The 19,103-nt window shown below is 48.3% G+C and overlaps 2 protein-coding genes across 2 annotated transcripts in view; both read left to right on the forward strand.

Moving 5' to 3' along the window:
- LOC142312168 (uncharacterized) overlaps positions 1-19,103 on the forward strand; it is a 78,073-nt gene that overhangs the window by 49,985 nt on the left and 8,985 nt on the right. The window contains exons 7-11 of the mRNA XM_075351071.1: positions 16,539-16,662; positions 16,792-16,971; positions 18,141-18,264; positions 18,348-18,445; positions 18,643-18,733. Coding sequence (XP_075207186.1) covers positions 16,539-16,662; positions 16,792-16,971; positions 18,141-18,264; positions 18,348-18,445; positions 18,643-18,733 — 617 coding nt within the window. The remainder of the gene's footprint in view (positions 1-16,538; positions 16,663-16,791; positions 16,972-18,140; positions 18,265-18,347; positions 18,446-18,642; positions 18,734-19,103) is intronic.
- The window catches only part of LOC142312121 (uncharacterized), a 73,083-nt gene continuing 66,139 nt past the window's right edge, over positions 12,160-19,103 (forward strand). The window contains exon 1 of the mRNA XM_075351007.1: positions 12,160-12,208. The gene's annotated coding sequence lies outside the window, so the exon portion shown is untranslated. The remainder of the gene's footprint in view (positions 12,209-19,103) is intronic.

Consider the following 19,103-nt stretch of genomic DNA (forward strand, 5'->3'; position numbering starts at 1 on the left):
CCTACAACCCTCGTCACGGGGAACTTCATGCTTGTAGGCAGCGTCGGTCTGGCGTAGCGGGGAAACCCCCAGTAGGCCCTGACCTTCTTTTCAAACTAAGCTGTCCCCGGCAGCCTGCAGGGCCCCCGCTGGGTGTATTACAATGACCTGCGGCTGCGGCTCCTTAGACCGTCGGGCCACTGCCGCAGGTGATCACACTGTATGCACTGCAGGCAGTAGTCAGATTATGACAGCACCAGTAGCTACATGAGGGGGCAGTCCTGACCAGGAGGGGAGCTTATGAGCTCCGAGCGCAGCAGGGGCAGAACACAAGCTGCTTCTGAAAACAAAAAACAGCATCTAGTGGATTTGCAGCCAGGACCTGCAATGACTCATGCCCATGTGACCGTGTGGGAGGAGCCAGGCAGGAGATGCCGACTGAGGAATATGTAGCCGGTAAGGCTACTTTCACACATCAGTTTTCTGCATTCAGGCACAATCCTTTTTTCTTTGTCGCTCTATTGGGAGACCCAGACAATTGGGTGTATAGCTACTGCCTCCGGAGGCCACACAAAGTATTACACTTAAAAGTGTAAGGCCCCTCCCCTTCTGCCTATACACCCCCCGTGGGATCACGGGCTCCTCAGTTTTCATGCTTTGTGCGAAGGAGGTCAGACATCCACGCATAGCTCCACTGTTTAGTCAGCAGCAGCTGCTGACTAGGTCGGATGGAAGAAAAGAGGGCCCATACTAGGGCCCCCAGCATGCTCCCTTCTCACCCCACTTTTGTCGGCGGTGTTTGTTAAGGTTGAGGTACCCATTGCGGGTACGGAGGCTGGAGCCCACATGCTGCTTTCCTTCCTCATCCCCTTAGGGCTCTGGGTGAAGTGGGATCTTATCGGTCTCCAGGCACTGAGGCCGTGCTCCATCCACAGCCCCTGGGAATCTGCTGGACATGGAGCTGAGTATCCTCAGGGACATGGCCCTGCTACGTTGAGGTACTCTGTGTCCCCATAAAGGGGACCGCGCACAGACACACGGCAGCACTGCTGGGTGTGTTAGTGCGCCAGGGATGGCGGCGCTGCCCGCACTGGTGCCATCGCACACTACAGCGTGCTGGGTGTGTTAGAGTATTGGGGGACTGCTGCGCTAACCGCCGCTGCCATTTTTATCTCAGGCGCGGCTGGGACTTGTGGTGCGCCGGGGACTTCCGCGCCGACCAGGGCTTATATGCCGGGCCGCGCTTATCACTCTAGTCCCCGGCTTTTGCGGCCTACTCTCACTTCGTTACCGCCCACTGGCCTGCCAGTCAGGGTAAGGGCGTGACACTGCACAGCATGGCAGCGCTGAGAGATGGAGCATGCTTTGCATACTCCACCCCTCTCACTGTACACAGTGTGAAACCGGATTCCCGCACTTTCTGGGGCACGCCCACGGCCTCCTCCTCTACACAGGACGCCGGCAGCCATTCATGTCAGTTTTTTCTGTGACTGAGAAAAGAGACAAGTTTGGGAAGACCCTGGCAGGGATTCTGGTGGTCACACAACCGCTGTGAGCGGGCGGTAAGCAGCACCTGTGGTGCTGACCCCACTAGTGCCGAAATGCACATATAGATATATGCTTGTACGCTATACATTGCACTGTTCGGTCGCATTTTTGTATTTTGGCTATATACCCTCCTTGATTGTTCGGGGGAGATAACAGCTTATCGTCTGTGAAAAACAAGGGTGCAGAAGCACAGGTTTTCTATGCAGCCTGTACAGCATGTACGGCTATACTGCCCGCAGGTTCCACGGACCCCAATTGGGTGCAATGCACGGCCCTTGTGGAACTTACTCAGCCGGAGTCTCTGCTAATGGTCCAGGTGATGGGGACGGAGTTTGCAGTATTTACTTCAGGCTTTCTGAGACTATGGCTAAGATACTAGAAGCCTTGCAGTCCAGACCGGTCCCTCAGACCATGGGCTCTGTTGATTCATTGCCCCTGGTCCCCCCCCCCCCAGTTGGTACAACAAGGTGCTCCTGGAGTGTCTCAGGGATCCCAGGGTGAGGGGTCTGACTCGGACCGCAGTCCCAGACCCCCTAAGCGACCTCGCTGGGAGCATCCCTCGACGTCACCGCATCATTCAGGGTCTCAGCATGGGGACTCTCTCTATGATAAGGCGGAGGTATCTGATCAGGATTCTGATCCTGAGAACGTTCTCTACCTGGATACACCTGATTGTGACACCGTAGTGAACGATCTTACGGCGTCCATCAATCATATGTTGGTTATTTCTCCCTCAGCTCCAATTACGCCTGAGGAGTCAGCTTCTCAGCAGGAGAAGTTCCGTTTCAGGTTCCCCAAGCGTACATTGAGTACGCTTTCTGGATCACTCTGACTTCAGGGAGGCAGTCCAGAACCACCAGGCTTGTCCAGATATCGTTTTTTCCAAACGCCTTAAGGATACACGTTATCTCTTCCCTTTTGACGTTGTCAAGGGCTGGGTTCAGTGTTCCAATGTGGACCTCCTATCTCCAGCGGCTAAATCCTTAGTTGCAGTGGAAGATATGGCTTCACTCAAAGATGCCACTGACAGACAGATGGAGCTCTGGTTGAAATCCATCTATGAAGCTATTGCCGTGTCTTTGCTCCAGCTTTCGCAGCCGTCTGGGCGCTCCAAGCGGTCTCAGCGGCTCAAGCGCAAATTAAGGCAGTCACACGTATGTCTGCGTCGCAGGCTGCGTCTTTAACATCTCAAACGTCAGCGTTTGCGTCATACGCCATTAATGCTGTCCTGGACTCGGCGAGCCGGAAGGCGGTTGCGTCCGACAATTCAGTGGTAATACGCAGAGCCTTGTGGTTGCGGGAATGGAAGGCAGATTCTGCTTCCAAAAAGTGCCTAACCAGTTTGCCATTCTCTGGCGACCGCTTGTTTGGTGAGCGACTGGATGAAATCATCAAACAATCCAAGGGAAAGGATACATCCTTTCCTCAGGCTAAACCGATCATACCCCAACAGAGGAGGGGACAGTCGAGGTTTCGGTCCTTGCGGGGCGCAGGCAGGTCCAATTCTCCTCGTCCAAAAGGCCTCAGAAGGATCAGAGGAACTCCGACGCGTGGCGGTCTAAATCACGCCCTAAAAAGACCGCCGGAGGCGCCGCTACCAAGGCGGCTTCCTCATGACTTACGGCCTCCTCACACCGCATCCTCGGTCGGTGGCAGGCTCTCCCGCTTTTGCGACACCTGGCTGCCACAAGTAAAAGACCGTTGGGTGAGAGACATTTTGTCTCACTGTTACAGGATAGAGTTCAGCTCTCGTCCTCCGACTCGATTCTTCAGAACATCTCCACCTCCCGAGCGAGCCAAGGCTCTGCTGCAGGCGGTGGGCATTCTGAAGGCAGAAGGAGTGGTGGTCCCGGTTCCTCTTCAGCAACAGGGTCACGGTTTCTACTCCAACCTGTTTGTGGTTCCAAAGAAGGACGGGTCCTTCTGTCCTGTTTTGGACCTAAAACTGCTCAACAAACACGTAAGGACCAGGCGGTTCCGGATGGAATCCCTCCGCTCCGTCATCGCCTCAATGTCCCAAGGAGATTTCCTAGCATCGATCGATATCAGGATGCTTATCTCCACGTACCAATTGCTCCAGAGCATCAGCGCTTCTTGCGCTTCGCCATAGGAGACGAACACCTTCAGTTCGCGGCACTGCCGTTCGGCCTGGCGACAGCCCCAAGGGTTTTCACCAAGGTCATGGCTACAGTAGTTGCGGTCCTCCACTCTCAGGGTCACTCAGTGTTACCCTACTTAGACGATCTGCTGGTCAAGGCACCCTCTCAAGAGGCATGCCAACACAGCCTCAACGTTACTCTGGAGATTCTACAGAGTTTCAGGTGGATCATCAATTTTCCAAAGTCAAATCTGACACCGGTCCAATCGCTGACATATCTTGGCATGGAGTTTCTTACTCTTCCAGCGATAGTGAAGCTTCCGCTGGACAAACAGTGTTCACTACAGACAGGGGTACAATCACTCCTTCAAGGTCGGTCACACCCCTTGAGGCGCCTCATGCACTTCCTGGGGAAGATGGTGGCAGCAATGGAAGCAGTCCCTTTCGCGCAGTTTCACCTGCGTCCTCTTCAATGGGACATCCTACGCAAGTGGGACAGGATGCCGACGTCCCTAGACAGGAACGGCTCCCTCTCTCAAGCAACCAAAGCTTCCCTTCGGTGGTGGCTTCTTCCCACCTCATTATCGAAAGGGAAATCTTGCCTAACCCCATCCTGGGCGGTGGTCACGACGGACGCGAGTCGGTCAGGGTGGGGAGCGATCTTTCTCCACCACAGGGCTCAGGGTACGTGGACTCAGCAAGAGTCCTCACTTCAGATCAATGTTCTGGAGATCAGGGCAGTGTATCTTGCCCTAAAAGCGTTCCAGCAGTGGCTGGAAGGCAGGCAGATCCGAATTCAGTCGGACAACTCCACAGCGGTGGCTTACATCAACCACCAAGGTGGGACACGCAGTCGGCAAGCCTTCCAGGAAGTCCGGCGGATTCTGCTGTGGGTGGAAGCCACAGCACCCACCATATCCGCAGTTCACATCCCGAGCGTAGAAAACTGGGAAGCAGACTTTCTCAGTCGCCAGGGCATGGATGCAGGGGAATGGTCCCTTCACCCGGACGTGGTTCAGGAGATCTGTTGCCGCTGGGGGATGCCGGACGTCGACCTAATGGCGTCTCAGCACAACAACAAGGTCCCGGCATTCATGGCGCGGTCTCACGATCACAGAGCTCTGGCGGCAGACGCCTTCGTTCAGGATTGGTCGCAGTTTCAACTCCCTTATGCGTTCCCACCTCTGGCACTGTTGCCCAGAGTGTTACGCAAGATCAGGTTCGACTGCCGCCGCGCCATCCTCGTCGCTCCAAAATGGCCAACGAGGTCGTGGTGCCCGGATCTGTGGCATCTCACGGTAGGCCAACCGGGGGAACTATCAGACCGACCAGACTTGCTGTCTCAAGGGTCGTTTTTTCCTTCTGAATTCTGCGACCCTCAACCTGATGGAGTGGCCATTGAGTCCTGGATCCTAGCATCTGCAGGGTTATCTCAAGGGGTCATTACCACTATGAGACAGGCCAGAAAACACACATCTGCCAAGATCTACCACAGAACGTGGAAGATATTCTTATCTTGGTCCTCTGCTCAGGGAGTTTCTCCCTGGCCAATTGCCTTGCCTACTTTCTTTCCTTCCTGCAATTCGGTTGGAAAAAGGTTTGTCGCTCGGTTCCCTTAAGGGACAAATCTCAGCGCTCTCTGTATTTTTTTCAGAAGCGCCTAGCAAGACTACCTCAGGTACGCACGTTCCTGCAGGGGGTTTGCCGCTTAGTCCTTCCTTACAAACGACTGTTAGAACCCTGTGATTTGAACAGGGTGCTGATGGTTCTGCAGAAACCACCATTCGAGCCTATGAGGGATTTTTCTCTCTCACGCCTTTCGCAGAAAGTGGTTTTCCTAGGGGCAGTCACTTCACTTCGGAGAGTGTCTGTCGGGGCAGCATTGTCGTGCAAAGTCCCCTTCCCGGTGTCTCACCAGGTCAAGGGGTTTTGCGTCCGGTTCCGGAATTTCTCCCTAAGGTGGAATCCCCCCTTTCATCTCAATCAGGGTATCCGTACCCTCTGTTTGTCTTCATCCAGTTCACCAATGTGAAAAGGATTTGCACTTGATTAGATCTGGTGAGAGCACTCAGACTCTTCATCGATCGTACGGCGTCCCTGCGCCGCTCGGAAGCACTCTTGTCCTTGTCGCTAGCCAGCGTAAAGGGTTGCAGACTTCCAAATCAAGACTGGCTCGGTGGTTCAAGGAACCAATTCTCTAGCTTATCGTTCTGCTGGGCTTACGGTTCCCTCAGGGCTGAAGGTCCATTCTACCAGAGCGGTGGATGCGTCCTGGGCTTCAGGCACCAGGCTACGGCTCAGCTTGTGTGTCAGGCGGCTACCTGGTCCAGCCTCCACATTTTCACGAAACTCTGTCAGGTGCATACCTATGCTTCGGCGGATGCCATCATAGGCAGACGAGTCCTTCAGGCGGCGGTTGGCGGTTGCTGGCTCCGTGTCACATGACCGCTGACCGCACGTAAGCGGTCATGCGGCGTGTGACGCGCTCGACTGGCGACGGGCTCGCGGGATCTGCATCATGTCGGTGGGCGCGTCCATAACAGCTGACCGTCCGTGCACACCTGTACCTGATCGGGGGATCTATAAGAGGGGACATCACTTTTCAATACACAAGCCTCCTGACGAAACCGAAGCGGTGAAACGCGCGTTGAGGCAGAGTCACTGGTGACGGACCCCGACCACGTGGAAACCCTCTAGCCATCACTAAACATGACTTCAGGTAAAGACCAAATCGTCTGTATTGCAGGTTTATTGCAGGTTTAATGTGTCTTCTGACCTTATTATTGATATTTAAGAATATACTTACGTGTGACCTGGAGTAATTTCAACTCAGGGGTGATACACCAATTAACCCATTATTTACCTGGGGCATATGCCTCTTGGGGTTTTTGTGCAGCTCTCAATCTAACTGTAGGATTGAGGGTGTTTACATCCACATATAAATAGTGTCACTATAGATCACAACAAATTAACCCTTTGTATACTTTCGGCATATGGTTCTTAGGGTGATTGTGTGTAGCTCTCAATTGCATTGCCGGATTGAGGGTGGTCACATCCACATATAATTAGTGTTATTACTCGACCCCAACAGGTCGGTTGGCACATATGTTTGATGAGATCCGAATACATGGGTTTAATCTCATAGATAGTATTCCCCTGACAATGTAGTCGTTTGGTCTCAACTGGCATTTAATAAATTGGTAAAATTAAAAGGGTTTCTGCCTACTCGGGGTGCATCACCACATGAACTATTAGTGTGGCTATACTATTTTCCCTCCATCTTTTTCACTAAACTATGGTCCTTTTGTGAAATGTCACTAATTACAATGTAAATGTACTTTGCTTTAATAATAAAAATAATTGTTTCACTTTTTGCAAGCAATTTAGATTCCTGTGTCTTAATTATAGGTATTAGGCGGTTGCCCACCTGTAGAAAGGGGCCGTTTTACGGCTCTATTACGAGGTATTATTTTACCCACCCAGGGATTGCTTTTGGACATCCCAATTGTCTGGGTCTCCCAATAGAGCGACAAAGAAGAAGGGAATTTTGTTTACTTACCGTAAATTCCTTTTCTTCTAGCTCTAATTGGGAGACCCAGCACCCGCCCCTGTTTTTTTGTATACACATGTTGTTCATGTTGAATGGTTTCAGTTCTCCGATATTCCTTCGGATTGAATTTGCTTAAACCAGTTTATTGGCTTTCCTCCTTCTTGCTTTTGCACTAAAACTGAGGAGCCCGTGATCCCACGGGGGGTGTATAGGCAGAAGGGGAGGGGCCTTACACTTTTAAGTGTAATACTTTGTGTGGCCTCCGGAGGCAGTAGCTATACACCCAATTGTCTGGGTCTCCCAATTAGAGCTAGAAGAAAAGGAATTTACGGTAAGTAAACAAAATTCCCTTCTTTTCCTGATGCAACGGATCCGGCAAAAAATGTAAAAACCGTATCCACCAGATCCGTTGTTTTAACGGATCCGTTATGCTGGATATGTAAAAAACGGATCCGTTGGATCCGTTTTGCATCCGTTTTTTGCATCCGTTTTGTCAGGTTTTTTTTTCTGGATCCATTTTTTCAAAACATTGGAGCATGCTCAGTTTACAAAAACGGATCTGGCAGCCGCATCCGTTTTTTGCCGAATTACGCCGGATCCGGCGTCCATAGGCTTCCATTGTAAAACACGCCGTATCGCGCCGAATTCGGCGCAATGCGGTTTTTTTAAGGGGCCAAAAAAGTTACATGAAACGTTCCATCCGGCTGCCGCATTAATTAATTTTGCCGCATCCGGAAAAAACGGATGCAACGCAAAGCCATCAGGCACAATCCGGTAACAATGCAAATTTATGGGGATAAAACAGATGCGGTATCGGATCCTTTTTTTTTCCCGTTTTTTTCCGGATTGTGCCTGATGGAAAAACCTGATGTGTGAAAGTAGCCTAAAAGAGGGATGAGAGGGGCATGGGGGGGGTGCAAGATGAGTGTCATATGAGGGGCTAGACTGTGACACAAGGGTGTTAAGGGATACTGCGTGTGTGTGGGACATGGGGCTTCTGTGTGCTTGAGAGGGGAATAATTTGGGGTACAGCCAGTCTGTCTGAGATATGCAGGGCATGACGGTGCTGGGTGTGTGTGATTTGGGAGGTGCAGGGTCTGTGTGATTTGGGGGTGCTGGGTGTGTGCATTAGTCCCTGCTGTGTGATGTGCGTGAACGCCACACAGTAACCATATATCAGTAGGGATTAGGGAAAGAGGGATATCAGCAGTCAGAGCATGGGATTGGATTGGGAAAGCTGGGTGCTGAGCTGAGGGAAAGCGGCTCTTTTCCTCATCACCGAGCCTTTCTATATTCTGATATCCATCTTGTCCTCAGCTCCCAGCTTTCCCATTCTCTGATATCATGGGAAAGCTGGGTGCTGGGCTGAGAGAAAAAGGGTCTTTTCTTCATCACCCAGAATATAGAAAAGCTGGGTGCTGAGGAAAAGAACCGAGTGTCCAGAGTAATTATCCTGTACCCCCAGTGTCAGTGTTGTTATCCTGTACCCCCAGTGTCATTATCCTGTATCCCTAGTGTCAGTGTCATTATCCTGTACCCCCAGTGTCAGTGTCATTCCTGTACCTCCAGTGTCAGTGTCATATCCTGTACCTCCAGTGTCAGTGTCATTATCCTGTACCCCCAGTGTCAGTGTTGTTATCCTGTACCCCTAGTGTCATTATCCTGTACCCCCAGTGTCAGTGTCATTATCCTGTACCCCCAGTGTCAGTGTCATTATCTTAGGCTATATGTAATTACTCATCTATATATGATGACAGTATAGGAGGGGCCTCAGTATAAATACTCTATATATAAAAAAAAACAAACAAACATGATCTGCCTATAGAGCAGTATTGTCAGAATACACAGGACTAATAAAGGGTTTATCCAACATGTAAAACTAGTTTGTAAACCATAGTGAGGCTTTTATAGGCCTCTGTCCCCACAGAATGACTGATCACATCCAGTACAGACACTGGGGGCCGATCATTACTGATAATTATGTAATGTGTGACAGTGGAAAGAGAAGACTAATATTCACCAGTCTCTCCACATGGAAGAGTGTATGGAGGATAATGCTTCACCACATACTGACTTTTATAGGGGTTTTCCATATATGGTGGATAGATGGGGGCAGAGGGGGATTAATTTTAGTAAACTTTTCCATCTGAAGATGCTGGATAGCATTTTATTTAATTGTCGAAACTACAGTGCCTACAAGTAGTCTTCAACCCCCTGCAGATTTAGCAGGTTTGATAAGATGCAAATAAGTTAGAGCCTGCAAACTTCAAACAAGAGCAGGATTTATTAACAGATGCATAAATCTTACAAACCAACAAGTTATGTTGCTCAGTTAAATTTTAATAAATTTTCAACATAAAAGTGTGGGTCAATTATTATTCAACCCCTAGATTTAATATTTTGTGGAATAACCCTTGTTTGCAATTACAGCTAATAATCGTCTTTTATAAGACCTGATCAGGCCGGCACAGGTCTCTGGAGTTATCTTGGCCCACTCCTCCATGTAGATCTTCTCCATGTTATCTAGGTTCTTTGGGTGTCTCATGTGGACTTTAATCTTGAGCTCCTTCCACAGGTTTTCAATTGGGTTAAGGTCAGGAGACTGACTAGGCCACTGCAACACCTTGATTTTTTTCCCTCTTGAACCAGGCCTTGGTTTTCTTGGCTGTGTGCTTTGGGTCGTTGTCTTGTTGGAAGATGAAATGACGACCCATCTTAAGATCCTTGATGGAGGAGCGGAGGTTCTTGGCCAAAATCTCCAGGTAGGCTGTGCTATCCATCTTCCCATGGATGCGGACCAGATGGCCAGGCCCCTTGGCTGAGAAACAGCCCCACAGCATGATGCTGCCATCACCATGCTTGACTGTAGGGATGGTATTCTTGGGGTCGTATGCAGTGCCATCCAGTCTCCAAACGTCACGTGTGTGGTTGGCACCAAAGATCTCGATCTTGGTCTCATCAGACCAGAGAACCTTGAACCAGTCTGTCTCAGAGTCCTCCAAGTGATCATGAGCAAACTGTAGACGAGCCTTGACATGACGCTTTGAAAGTAAAGGTACCTTACGGGCTCATCTGGAACGGAGACCATTGCGGTGGAGTACGTTACTTATGGTATTGACTGAAACCAATGTCCCCACGGCCATGAGATCTGCCCGGAGCTCCTTCCTTGTTGTCCTTGGGTTAGCCTTGACTCTTCGGACAAGCCTGGCCTCGGCACAGGTGGAAACTTTCAAAGGCTGTCCAGGCCGTGGAAGGCTAACAGTAGTTCCATAAGCCTTCCACTTCCGGATGATGCTCCCAACAGTGGAGACAGGTAGGCCCAACTCCTTGGAAAGGGTTTTGTACCCCTTGCCAGCCTTGTGACCCTCCACAATCTTGTCCCTGATGGCCTTGGAATGCTCCTTTGTCTTTCCCATGTTGACCAAGTATGAGTGCTGTTCACAAGTTTGGGGAGGGTCTTAATTAGTCAGAAAAGGCTGGAAAAAGAGATAATTACTCCAAACATGTGAAGCTCATTGTTCTTTGTGCCTGAAATACTTCTTAATACTTTAGGGGAACCAAACAGAATTCTGGTGGTTTGAGGGGTTGAATAATAAATGACCCTCTGAATAAACTTTTCACAATTTAAAAAAAAAAAAAAAAAAAAAGAAATAACATTCTTTTTTGCTGCAGTGCATTTCACACTTCCAGGCTGATCTACAGTCCAAATGTCACAATGCCAAGTTAATTCCGAATGTGTAAACCTGCTAAATCTGCAGGGGGTTGAATACTACTTGTAGGCTCTGTATATGCCACCCCTCTCTGAAGACTCGGCTCACAACGACGTAAGTATACAACAACATATGATCCCTATCAGTCTTTGAATGTGGGAGGAAACCGGAGAACCTGGAGGAAACTCACGCAACCACGGTGAGAACATACAAACTCCTTGCAGATGTGGTCCTGCGTAGATTAAAACCCAGGAACCCAGTACTGCAAGGCTGTAGTGCTAACCACTGAGCCACCATTCCGCCTTTTTGCTTCTCTTTGAATATTGTTTGGCTGATGGATTCGGTGGTTTTCCTAGGCCAAACAATGTCTGTGTGTAAGAAAAACTGCGACTGACTGTAAATAATAGATTCCATTATTAACTACAATAATAAAAATTTTTATGGCAGCTATAGTGTGGGCTTCCAGAGGCAATTTCCCTGGTAGGCCCCTCACACCCCAGTCTGACCCTGCTTGTAGGTCCCTACACTATATATAATATAAAAAAGCAAAAAAAAACGAATAAATATCATTACTTACAGCAAAGATGGAGCTGCAGCTGTACATTACCTAGGCCAATAACTACTACTCTGGCAGGATACAGCTAAGCCCCCAACTAGGTGGAGGCATCACAGGTGCAGGAGGAGCAAATCACACACGCTTCCAAAACATGGAGGGAACGATTGCTGGATGGTACAGTACAGTACAGCGTGGGGGCTTGTCTAACTGCAACCAATCACAGACGCAGGTGAGCAGGGAGGCAGTGAATATGAAATGAGCCTAATGAGCGGCCGGCTCGGGAAGAACAAAGAACTGCTGCGGCAGCAGTGTGACAGCCGCGTTGGTGATTGGTGAGTATGTAGCCCTTTGTGCTGGATTCTGTTCCCCATAGACCTTATATGGGGATCATCATCTGGACAGATACCCTGGTCTGTATGTCACTCTACTTCCATTTTTTTGCTTTCTGCAAAAAAACTTGGAAGTCACATGGATGACACACGGACCGTATATGGAATGGCACGGGACGGATGCAGTTGTCACACGGATGCATCCATGGAAAAACAGGACCGTTTTTTGCGAACCACAAAAACAGAACGGTCGTGTGAATGTAGCCTAAATTCCTCCTGACCCCACACACCACCACCATGACACCCAGCACAGCAGAGTCCTGCATACACTGAGGAGCTGACCATGTGACCCCTGACTCCTCCCCTCCATGTGACATCATCACAGGTCCTGGAAGCACAGAGCAGCCATATATCTAGTGTGCGGCTCTGCAGGAGGAGGTATGTGGAGAGTCCCCATTACTGGGGGCATTAACCCCTTCAGCTCTGAGAGTTTCTTGGTGTTTTTCGCTTGCTGATTTCGATAAATCGTAAGGTTTTTGTCCCCTCTTAGATACAGACGACCCTCCCCACCACCTAATATATAAATCCTCCCACACACCCCCACCCCCCATTCCTGCTGCAGATTTGTGACCCCAGGACACAGTCCCGACCTCCTGGAGCAGTTTCCCCAGTCTGGTGGATCCGGCGATCGTCAGGGGCTATAGATGTATGAGGGGCCGTTATCTGCTGTCTGAGCTGTAGGCCTCCTTTACACGTCAAGGTGTGAGGTCCGTTTTCACATGTGCTGGAGAGACGGGCACACGTAGACCCATTAAAATCAATACGTTTGCGCACACGTGTGTATTTTCCCATGGACTGTGTGTTCGTGTGGAGCATACGTTTGTCTGTGTGCTCCACACATAGACAAGTCCGTATTTTCTCTGGCAGCACGGGTGTCACACGGCACCGCACACTGATGTGCTCCATGTGACATCAGTGTGACACGTACTGGAGAAACCACGTGTCTGTGAGATAAAATGCTTTTCTATACTCACCTGTCTCCACTGCTGATGTCTCCAGCGCTGCTATCACTTGCTTCCGACCCCCGCGCATTATGCTCATTGCATACTCACTGCACCGAGGACCGGAAGCAGCAGCACTATGGACAAGTGAGTATAGAATTCATGCTGTTCGTGTGCTATGCGGATGTCACATGGATAGCATACTGAGAGTACACACTGAACACGCACACACATATGCACCTACACCACCACGGACCATGCAAAATGCGTGTGTCATGCACAGTCGTGTGAAAGAGTCCATGCACTGTCAGTGATTCTGGTAAGTATGTTGCAGTTTTTATACGTACCAGAATCACAAACATACACAGACCCATTAAAATCAATGGGTCTGTGCACATATCAGTGATTTCTCACTGACGTGTTTCCGTGCGGTGTATCTGTGTGTTCCCCACAGAGACATGTCCGTTTTTCCGGCATCACTGATATCCTATGGACCACACAATGGTGTGATCCATGCAACACGTACCAGAGACATGTACATTTAAAATAAAAAGCTTTTCTATACTCACCTTCTCTAGCGATACTTTCTTCAGCCGCTGCTGTCTCCTGCTTCCAAGCCTGCTAACTATGCTCATGAATATGCACTGCAGCACCAACCCGAAAGTAGCTGCAGAGGGGAGACAGCGGCGGCCGGAGACAGCATCGCGGGAGACTTCAGCACCATGGACAGCAGCGAGTATAGGTGTCTGATCTCCGTGTATTATCACGTATAGCACACGGAGATCAAATGTGTGCCAAAACTACGGCGCACAGAAGGACATACACACCTTTATCACGTCAGTAAAAAACGTGTGTTTTTCACTGACGTGTGAAGGGGGCCTAAAATGAAGACATTTTGGGGACATCTTTTTCTTCAGTGTCACTGTATTTGCCTTTTTTTTTTTCTTTTTAATATTCTTTATGTTTTTAATATTATTGTAGAAAACCATGGTTATTCCCCCGGCTATTATGATCATTTACAGTCCCTGACAGAAGTTCTATCACTTATCCACGTTATGTAAATAAAAGCTTATAACCTGACTTTAAATTCATCCATTTGTTTTATAAATTACTCTTTTGAAAGCCGAAACCCTCCAAATTTGGTTTAGGTTATGAAAATAAAGTTGCTGCAAAACTGAAATATTGCTCATTTAATGAACACAGAAAGATCAGATTTTGGCAAGACAATGGTTTTGTCGCCCACAGAAAGTAATATGAAATTCAAACAAATAATTAACTTCTAATACAAAGATATTGTCAGAGTTCCGGGATTTCCAGTTTGCTTCTGAAGGATCTTGCCCTTTGTTAACATGGAGTTTTCTGTTCTGTTGCCCTACTTCCTGTTCATCTGTTTAAAAGCCCATCCCTAAGCTTAGTCTAGTTGCTTGAGTATACTGCTTCCTGTCTACTCCTGCCCCGCTGCTCTCATTTCCTGGTTGTTATTTTGGATCCTGGTGAATCACCTGACACCGGCCCTGGACTCCACCTGGTCTCATCGAGCTGTGGCCTTGCTGGTCCCGGACTCTGTCTGCCGTCTCTGGTTGGCGCTTGTGCCTGGTCCCTTCCGGTACACATCCACCCTAGGACCAGCGTTCCACAACCCGTACAGACATTTTTGGACTATAACCTGTTGCCCTTTCGTGTCCCGGCTGCTGCGCATTTAGGCCTTCTGGGGTGATCGCCAAACAGCCCCTGTATAGGGGTTCGCTCTTGGTGGCCTCCCTGGGGGAGTCCGATGCGCGGTCCCGGGAATTCCCCTTTGCTCTGAACCTGGCAGGTATAAACTGTGTTTATGTTCTGTTCTGTGTACATATTGTTGGTTGCATATTATAAAACTTCTTTGCACCAAGAATCTGTCTCTGGTTGTCATTGCCCTAACGCAATCGAAATCCTCAGTCCACACAATAGTATTGCAGATATGTTTCATAACATTGGTGAATGAAGTTGTGGTGCTATTAGAGCCATATTTAATATTTTGTTTGACTTCCATGCGCTTGAAGGACTGCATCCATGAGGTTCAACAATTATTCATACAATTTATTGATGAAGTCATCAGGAATATCAAAGAACGCAGTCTTACATCTCTCCCAGAGTTCATCTAGATTCTTTGGTTTTGTCTTTCAAGCTTCCTCTTTCATCCTACCCCAAACATGCTCAATGATGTTTATGTCAGGTGACTGGGCTGGCCAGTCCTTGAGCACCTTGATCTTCTTTGCCAAGAGGAACTTTGTTGTAGAGATGGATGTATGAGATGGAGCACCATCCTGCTGCAGAATTTGACCCCTTTTATGATTGGGAATGTAAGAGGTAGCTAATACTTCTTGATATTTTAGGCTCTGTGCGCACTAGAGCTTTTTACCCGCGGATTTACCCGCGGATTTGCCGCGGAAATTTCTTGAGAAATGTCTGCAATCTTTGTGCAGACATTTCCCAGCAATTTCTATGGAAAAAAAAAAAAGCTGTGCGCACTTGTGCGGATTTTTCTCAAGAAATTTCCTTGAGAAGAATTTCTCAAGAAACTTTCTTGAGAAAATGAACATGTCCATTATTTCCGCAGGTACCCTGCGGATTTCGGCAGTACAGCCTGCAAAAATCCGCAGGGAACCACCCGCGGGTAAATCGCGGCTATTCCGCGGCAAATCCGCATGCGGATTTGTCGCGGATTTTTTCCGGAGGTCCGGAAATCTTTCACTCCAAGAAGTTTCTCAAGAAATTTTCTTGAGAAACTTCTCATTTCTAGTGCGCACAGAGCCTAAGAGCATACATATATCTAGTGTGCGGCTCTGCAGGTGAAGTTGAGCCTAGAATGTACGGGCTCCTTCCAGGGTGGTAGGCGTGGCAATGTTTCCTCCCGTCCACTCTAATCATGCAGGCTCCGCCCCCTGCCCCCCATCTGGAGCTCTCACCCCCAGACCCCGCTTCTATTAGAGCGAAGAAATTTTCTTGAGAAACTTCACAGTTCTAGTGCGCACATAGCCTTAGGCTATTGATATTGCCTTCTACCTTGCAAATGTTTCGCACACCCCCATACTGAATGTAACCCCAGACCATGATCTCTCCACCACCAAACTTAACTGTTTTCTGGATCCATACGGGCTCCAGTAGGTATCCTGCAATATTTGCGGCAGCTGTGGTGTAATTCAACTGATAAGTAAGTACCCCAGTAATCTTACTCCTGGGGTACTGCTGCCGTGATCAGGATATTCATGCTTGTACAGTAGTTGTGACTCTCACAACTCCATCTGGTGAGTAGGACTGCTCATTGAATTCACCCCGTGTATATTGGGGTAAGACCCTATTTGCGCTTTTTTTTCCACAGCTTTTTACCCTTTCATTAGATATATGGAAGATGGTTTCTCTCTGCCATCAAGAATCGAGAATGTTATATTTATGTTTTTGCAAACACTGATAACTTTTTTTTTTTCCACTTTTTTGTTGTTTATTTTTATGTGTAATGTGGCTGAGAGGGCCATTAAGTTCATTACAGCCTTTGCGGTAATTGAGTGGACGTGTGAGAAGCGGAGTCTTCTCTACTATCAGATCTGAATGACGAGTGCAGCGAGTAGCCGATGTTTATGATATTCCAGTTAATACGATCCAAGAATATAACAGCTACACGTTCTGTTTCCTCATATGTTTCCCCTTACTATCTCCAGTAATTGTCTTAGTACACGGGATAATTTTGATTTTCCCTCTTCTTATTAAGGTCCCTATTTGATCCTCATCAGTGGAAATCTTCTATATAAGATAATTTTCCTGATTGCCCCATCAAGGATGGATATGGACAGGGACAAGATGGAGAAGAGGATATTAGACCTCACCCTAGAGATCCTCTTCCGGCTTACTGGAGAGGTGAGAGATTCTGATGACGTCACATTACATCATTCTTATCTATGGGAATAACAGATGGACAGAACTGGAGAGGTGAGGACTCTGGAAATGTCTGTAGTGAGATTTATTACTGTGTCTCTCCATAACCAGGATTACACAGTAGTGAAGAAGACCTCTAGTGAGCGCTGTCAGGACCCTGTGTCTGAGGGATGGGGAAGACCACTGAGCCCAATCACGGGGCCTCCACCTCACCCCCTGATACATGAGGACATCAATGACCAGAAGATCCTAGAACTCACATACAAGATGATTGAGCTGCTGACTGGAGAGGTGACTCTGCTGGGACATTATACAGTAAAGGCCGCTTTACACGCAATGACATCGCTAACAAGATGGCGTTGGGGTAACGGAATTTGTGACGCACATCCGGCCTCGTTAGCGACGTTGTTGCGTGTGAAACGCACGAACGACCGTTAACGATCAAAATTACTCACCTTATCGTTGATCGTTGACGCGTCGTTCCTTTCCCAAATATCGTTGCTGTTGCAGGTACGTTGTTGTTCGTCGTTTCTGTGGCAGCACACATCGCTATGTGTGACACCGCAGGAATGATGAACTACATCGTACCTGCGGCCGCCGGCAATGAGGAAGGAAGGAGGTGGGCGGGATGTTCGTCCTGCTCATCTCCGCTTCTATCGGACGGCTGCCGTGTGACATCGCTATGAAGCCGCACGAACCGCGCCCTTAGAAAGGAGGCGGTTCGCTGGCCACAGCGACGTCGCATGGAAGGTAAGTCCGTGTGACGGGTGTAAGCGATGTTGTGCGCCACATGCAGCGATTTGCTCATGATGCACAACCGCCGAGGGCGGGTACGCTCGCTGGCGATATCGGTACCGATATCGCAGCGTGTAAAGCACCCTTTACACTGAAGGGATCTGTGGTTGACGGTATCATTGTATGTTTCAGGTTCCTATAAGGTGTCAGGATATCATCATCTATTTCTCCATGGAGGAGTGGGAGTATTTAGAAGGACACAAAGATTTGTACAAGGAGAACGACAAGATGGTGGAGAGGATATTACGCCTCACCCTGGAGATCCTAAATTGGCTTAATGGAGAGGTGAGATTCTGATGATGTCACATTACATCATTATTATATATGGGAATAACAGATGGACAGAACTGGAGAGGTGAGGACTCTGGAAATGTCTGTAGTGAGGTTTATTAATGTGTCTCTCCATAACCAGGATTACACAGTAGTGAAGAAGACCTCTAGTGAGCGCTGTCAGGCCCCTGTGTCTGAGGGATTGGGAAGCCCCCTGAGCCCATTCACGGGGCCTCCACCTCACCCCAAGATACATGAGGATATCGATGACCAGAAGATCCTAGACCTCGCCTACAAAATTATTGAGCTGCTGACTGGAGAGGTGACACTGCTGGGACATTGTTCAGTAACGCTATAAAGGGATCGGGGGATGATGGTATCATTGTATGTGTCAGGTTCCTATACGGTGTCAGGATATCGCCGTCCATTTCTCCATGGAGGAGTGGGAGTATTTAGAACGACACAAAGATCTGTACAAGGATGTCATGATTTATGTTCCCCAGCCCCTCACACCACCAGGTAATAGACAGCACTAAATACACATGAACTATAATTATCTGTATGTAAAGAATGAATTCAGTCCCTGTATGTGTTTCCTTCAGTTTTATCCAGTGAGAGGACAACACCAGAGAGATGTCCCCATCCTCTTCTCCCACAGGACTGTAAACAAGAAGATCCCAATGTTCCTCAGGATCATCAGGTAGATGGAGAGAAGGTGTCACGAAATCTCCCTATGATGTGTAGACGGCTGTGAAGGTTTTGTGCTCAGTCTTGTTTTATCCTCCAGTATTATATGTGTTATACTTGTGTAATGAGAGCGGTGGAGATGGCAGGATTAGAGCTGATCATAGATGTGATTTCTCCATCTGTCTGTGACTTTTACAATATTTGTTTCAGGGTGAAGATCTGACCCATATTAATACTACAGAGACATATGTGAGGGGTAATGAGCAGGGTAAAGAGGAGATTCCTACATATAACTACCCAGGTGAGTAGTGACCAGTAAATCCAGAGAAGTCACAGATTCTTTTAGTCACCGGCTGGCTGCTTTATCTGCAGTGTAGTCCAGCCATATTACAATGAAGAAATAGTCTCCTAAATGAATACATGCTCTTTCACCCAAAACTGTCCCCATTACTTTGGGCATTACTGAGACAAGTTTTTGCAAGACCCCAAATGATCCATGTTACACCCTAGAATTAGAAGATTCTGAACTTTACCTGCCCAGATCTCTAAACTGCAAAGACAAACAACGGCGTATTTAGAATGTGCTGACAACGTATAAAATCAAATCATAGGAAGAAAGATATAATCCATATGGTGCGCCTTTCTTTTTAAGACAAATTGCCATTCCATGT

The sequence above is a fragment of the Anomaloglossus baeobatrachus genome, chromosome 5 (genome assembly GCF_048569485.1).
Source record: "Anomaloglossus baeobatrachus isolate aAnoBae1 chromosome 5, aAnoBae1.hap1, whole genome shotgun sequence".
Lineage (NCBI taxonomy): Eukaryota > Metazoa > Chordata > Amphibia > Anura > Aromobatidae > Anomaloglossus > Anomaloglossus baeobatrachus.